At 38.9% G+C, this 4,494-nt stretch overlaps 1 protein-coding gene across 1 annotated transcript; it reads right to left on the reverse strand.

The window, feature by feature from the left end:
* Positions 1-3,084: 3,084 nt before the first annotated feature.
* Positions 3,085-3,768, reverse strand: LOC127137998 (extensin-like). The gene has a single exon (XM_051064407.1). It carries the CDS (start codon positions 3,766-3,768, stop codon positions 3,085-3,087), a length of 684 nt encoding a protein of 227 aa, XP_050920364.1.
* Positions 3,769-4,494: the final 726 nt, after the last annotated feature.

The following is a 4,494-nucleotide window of genomic DNA, read 5'->3' on the forward strand; positions in this document are numbered from 1 at the left end:
ATCCCCCCATTATGGGTTAAATGTTCCCCCACCCCGTGATCATGTAATAGCTTAGATTTATTGCTTTCTAGTTTGTTCACCATGCATGTTAATAACCAAGATAAAATACAAAACGATAAACAAAGCATTTCAAAAGAAACAAAAGGCACTTGATTCAACATCAAGTTGTTTTCCGAATAAAACTCACACCATTGCAACGTGAATGCTTGATCCAACATCAATCATTCTCTATCCGTTCCATGATCCATTATTCACGTCCCTCATCCATTCTTTTCTCAAACCCGTTCTATCATCTCTTTTCAGCCTCATTCTATCTCTCTCCTTTGTTCCTTCACCCAATATTTGTTCATGATAAATTCAAATACTTGATCCAACGTCAAGTACCTTTTTCAAAAACATTTTCATAACAATTTGGAATGAGAAATGGGGTGTATGTGTTTGTACACACCATTCAAGTATTTGGGTTGTCGGCCGTACCTAGCCTGAGGACCCGACACTTGACTTTCCCCCTTAAAATATCTAATGATTCAAACGAGTTAGATCTAGGTGCTATGAGGGAAAAAAGAGTAGTTAGGACTCTATTGTCCTCCCAATTCCTAAGTACTCTAATTGTTGACCGTACTTAGTCAAGGTTCAGATACTTGTCTCCCTTTAAGTTCCAATGATTAGACTTATGAAACTCTTTTCACAATTCAAATCTCTTTTTGGAAGAAAAAGAGTGGTCAGGACAACATTGTCCTCTCAACTCCCGAGTTATTGGACCATTGAGTGTATCTATCCAAGGGTGTGATGCTTGTCTCCATACATAAAATCAACCCCAAAAAATCAAATCATCTTTTGTCTTAGTGCATTTATCAAAACCTTTCAAAAAGGACGTGTTACTTCCGTTCTACCGTGAACGACGCTTAAGCCTCCATGTGCGAGCGAGTAATGTTTAACTGTTAGAGTGTGATCCAAGCGTATCCACTTTACCGCAAACAAGAAAATAATTTCCGCTCCCATCACAGAGTATACAAGCAAGTGAACAGTAGCGCGCGGACGTCAATATTATTCAATAAAAACAACCAAACAAATGTTTTGTTTATGAGCCGAACTACGAAGCTCTGACTTCCTTATTGCACGTATAAGGATATTTAAGGTAGAGAAAAACAAGAAAGGGGGGTTTGAATTGTTTTAGAGAGAATAATTTTTTTTTGGAAATGAGACACACGTAGAAACAAATAAATTCAACACTGAATTTTATACTGGTTCACTTGAAATTCAAAACTACTCCAGTCCACCCGGCCAAGGTGATTTCGCCTTCAAAAGGGACTTAATCCACTAATCTTGAAAGATTACACAAACAATATAAGAGAATAAAGTTATCTTAGCCCTCTCAAGTTTAAATACTTCACAAGTCACTTGAGGAGATTTTTCAGCAAATAAATAGAATTACAGTAATGCTTAGTGCTTCTAGGTAAGCAGAGATTACACAAGGTAAAAGCAAAGAGTTGTTCACACTTTAGAACAACAGCTCGTGTGAGAGAATGAATAATGATAGGAATGTTATATATTTGTGTTGTTTTTTGTGTCTTCTTAGAGAGGCGTTCCATCCTTTCTATAGGAGTGATGAGAAGACCGTTGATGGCTTGAAAGTCAGAATCTTTGGCAATGATGGATGATTAATGTCATTAATCTCTGTGTTCTTTCCAAAACAATTTTGGGGCACCATAAACTTCTTCCTGAAATAGATTCTTTCCATAAGTAAATTCCTTCATAGATAAGCTTTCTGAGTCAGAAGGTTAGAACATCAGAGTCTCTATTCAGCAAGAATGTCTTCAGATAGATGCTTTGTTGCTGATTGTCTTCAGAGCTTCTTTCACTTGATTTCACCAGAGCGCGAGGCTTCAGATCCTAGAGGCGTTCTTCGATTTCAGAGTGTCTGGTATCTCTTGTTTAATTTCCGCTTATGTTGATCAGAATCATAGCTTCTTCTTGCGTATCTTCTAAGTGATATCTCAGAACTTGTTTCTGTATCTGATGAGTGTCTATCTGACTATTTAGATTAGAGTCCGGCATACTTAGAAAAATTTCGTTAGGGTACCATTTTTGTTTCATCCTTTGTTATCATCAAAATCTTATAGATACATTGTAGAAACTAAATTTGTTCTTACAATCTCCCCCTTTTTGATGATAACTAAAAAAATCAGAGTTATGATGAAACAATGATGTAATCAAAATAGTATCTCAGAGTCAGATAAAAACAAAGAACTCCCCCTAAGTTGGATCATCAGATTTCTCATAAGTTCTTACTAGACCTTCCTTGTCTGGCAGTTGGTTTGTTATCCTGCATAACTTTAGTTGCCATAAAGCATTAAGATATTTAATGTTCGTAGTGCATCAAGAGGTTTTAGATACATTTTCATCAAAGCTATATTAGTTCTCCTCCTTTTTGTCAGACTCAAAAAGACATAGAAAATAAAGCGAGAAACATAATTTATATATATGAGAAAAACAGGTATAGATAGGCAACAATTCAGAAAGAGAGCACATAGAAGAAAACATAATGAAAACATAAGAAGAAAGCAACAAAAGAGGCCTAAGTTCCTAAGAATTTGGAGGCGGAGGAATCCTTGGGAGCAGTTGAGTCAGCAGGTTCTGAATGTTGTTGTTGACGGAGTCCTGGTGATCCAATCTTGCGCGCACAACTTGTTGCTCCTTCTGCAACTATGCGTGCTGCTTCTTCAGCGTCGACTTTTGCTTTTGCCTCAGCTTCAGCATCAGCCGCAACAGCAACAACAACCTTTTCTTCAGCTTTTCTAAGTCATTTCTCCTCTTCCATGCAAGCTTTCTCTTCTGCTTCTCTTTTGGCCTTTTCCTCAGCCTCTCTGACCAAACGTGCCTGTAGCCTTTCTCCAGGATCTTTGACGAAGTCGTTACAGACTTGTTCAGAGAGCCTTTTAGTTTAAAGGCTTCAGAGGTCATCCATCTGATCACTCTATTCCAGTGAATCCTTACTTCAGAGGGATCATCACTGATACTGGAGTTTACAGACAGAGACTTGATCTTCTCCATTGAAGACTCAGTAAATAAAGCAATTGCTTATTATAAGGCGGGGAAGGTATGATCTGGGTCAGAATTTGGGGATGATGGTGGTGTTTGGGTGGTGTTTGGGAAGGTGATGTCTTCAGAGGGTGGTATGGTGGGGGTAGAAAAGGGTGTTGGTGTTGGTTGTTTAGGTGGTGGATATTGTGGTTGTTCAGATGATGGTGTTTGTGGTGGTTCATATGATGGTGGAATTTGTGGTTCAGGTGGAGGAGTGTTAGTTTCTGGTTCAGGTTGTGGTTGAGAGGCAAGAGCACGTGCCTGAAGCTGAGCTAGTGTGGGGGATTGAGGGTCAGACGGTTCTGAGTCTGATGATAGAACGTAGTAAGATGGAGAGGAAGGTGTAGAAGATGAGGGTGATGTGGTTTCATTAAGCATTTCTTCTATAGAAATGGGTAAGGTAGTGGTGGAGAGATTGAATTTTTGAAGTGGGGAAGATGGTGGATTAGAGGTTGGAGTGTTAGAGGGTTTAGTGGTAGAGGGTGGGGTTTCAGATTGGGTGTAGATAGGAATAGTGTGGGGAAGAGAAGAAGCAATTTGTTTTAAATTGACAGAGCGAGAAAGAGGCAGAGACTTACTTGGTGAATTAGTCAGAGGGACAAGAGGTCTTAACCCATAAGTTTCTCCCAATTTTGCCTTCTTGGACTTCTTTGACTTCTCAGACGGCTCTCGCATCCTCTTCATGAAGTTTGGTGGATGCTCAGGCAGCCAATCCACCGAGAACTCTGAGATGTCAATGTTGGTCTAAGCCCTAGAGGCCAATACTTTTGGTACTTGTATCGAATTATTTATTAGTAATAAAAGGCTTTTTCTTTATTATGTTTGTCGAATAAAGTCCCTAGAATAGATAGTCTGTTTAATGTATCAAGTGTGACTTAATCATGAGATCACATTAAACATAAGGACACTATTCTTAAAGTATCCATAGTAGAGCTTTATTATGAAGTGGGATAACATTAAAGCATTAAGACTATTTGTAGCGGGGTATTCGTTACCATTAGAGATATTGACTAAATCCAAGGTAAACCATACAAGTCAAGTCGCCACCGCACTTCTATTTATCCAAAGGAATGGTTAGAAAGCGAACAAAAACCTAAAAGTTTTATCGAATCAAAAACTGGTAAAAATGTTAGAGATCTGGGTAAGGGGGTTGGTTATGCAATGGGAAGGTTTTAAGCACCCAAAACATCCTAGGTACTCCTAGGGAGCCCTTTTCATAAGTGTTGTTCTAGTCTAAAGGGTGTAGGTATATCTAAAGTACTATTTACTAAAAGGAAGGTTAAAAGAAAATGACTCGCAAGGATGTCGCATCCACTGCCTACGTATCTCATCTGAGTATGAGAATCAGAGCCTTCGTAGCTCGGCTACCTATGGGTTAAAGAGAAGTGTGCTCGGTAAGACGTCGCGTCT

The sequence above is a fragment of the Lathyrus oleraceus genome, chromosome 4, assembly GCF_024323335.1.
Source record: "Lathyrus oleraceus cultivar Zhongwan6 chromosome 4, CAAS_Psat_ZW6_1.0, whole genome shotgun sequence".
Lineage (NCBI taxonomy): Eukaryota > Viridiplantae > Streptophyta > Magnoliopsida > Fabales > Fabaceae > Lathyrus > Lathyrus oleraceus.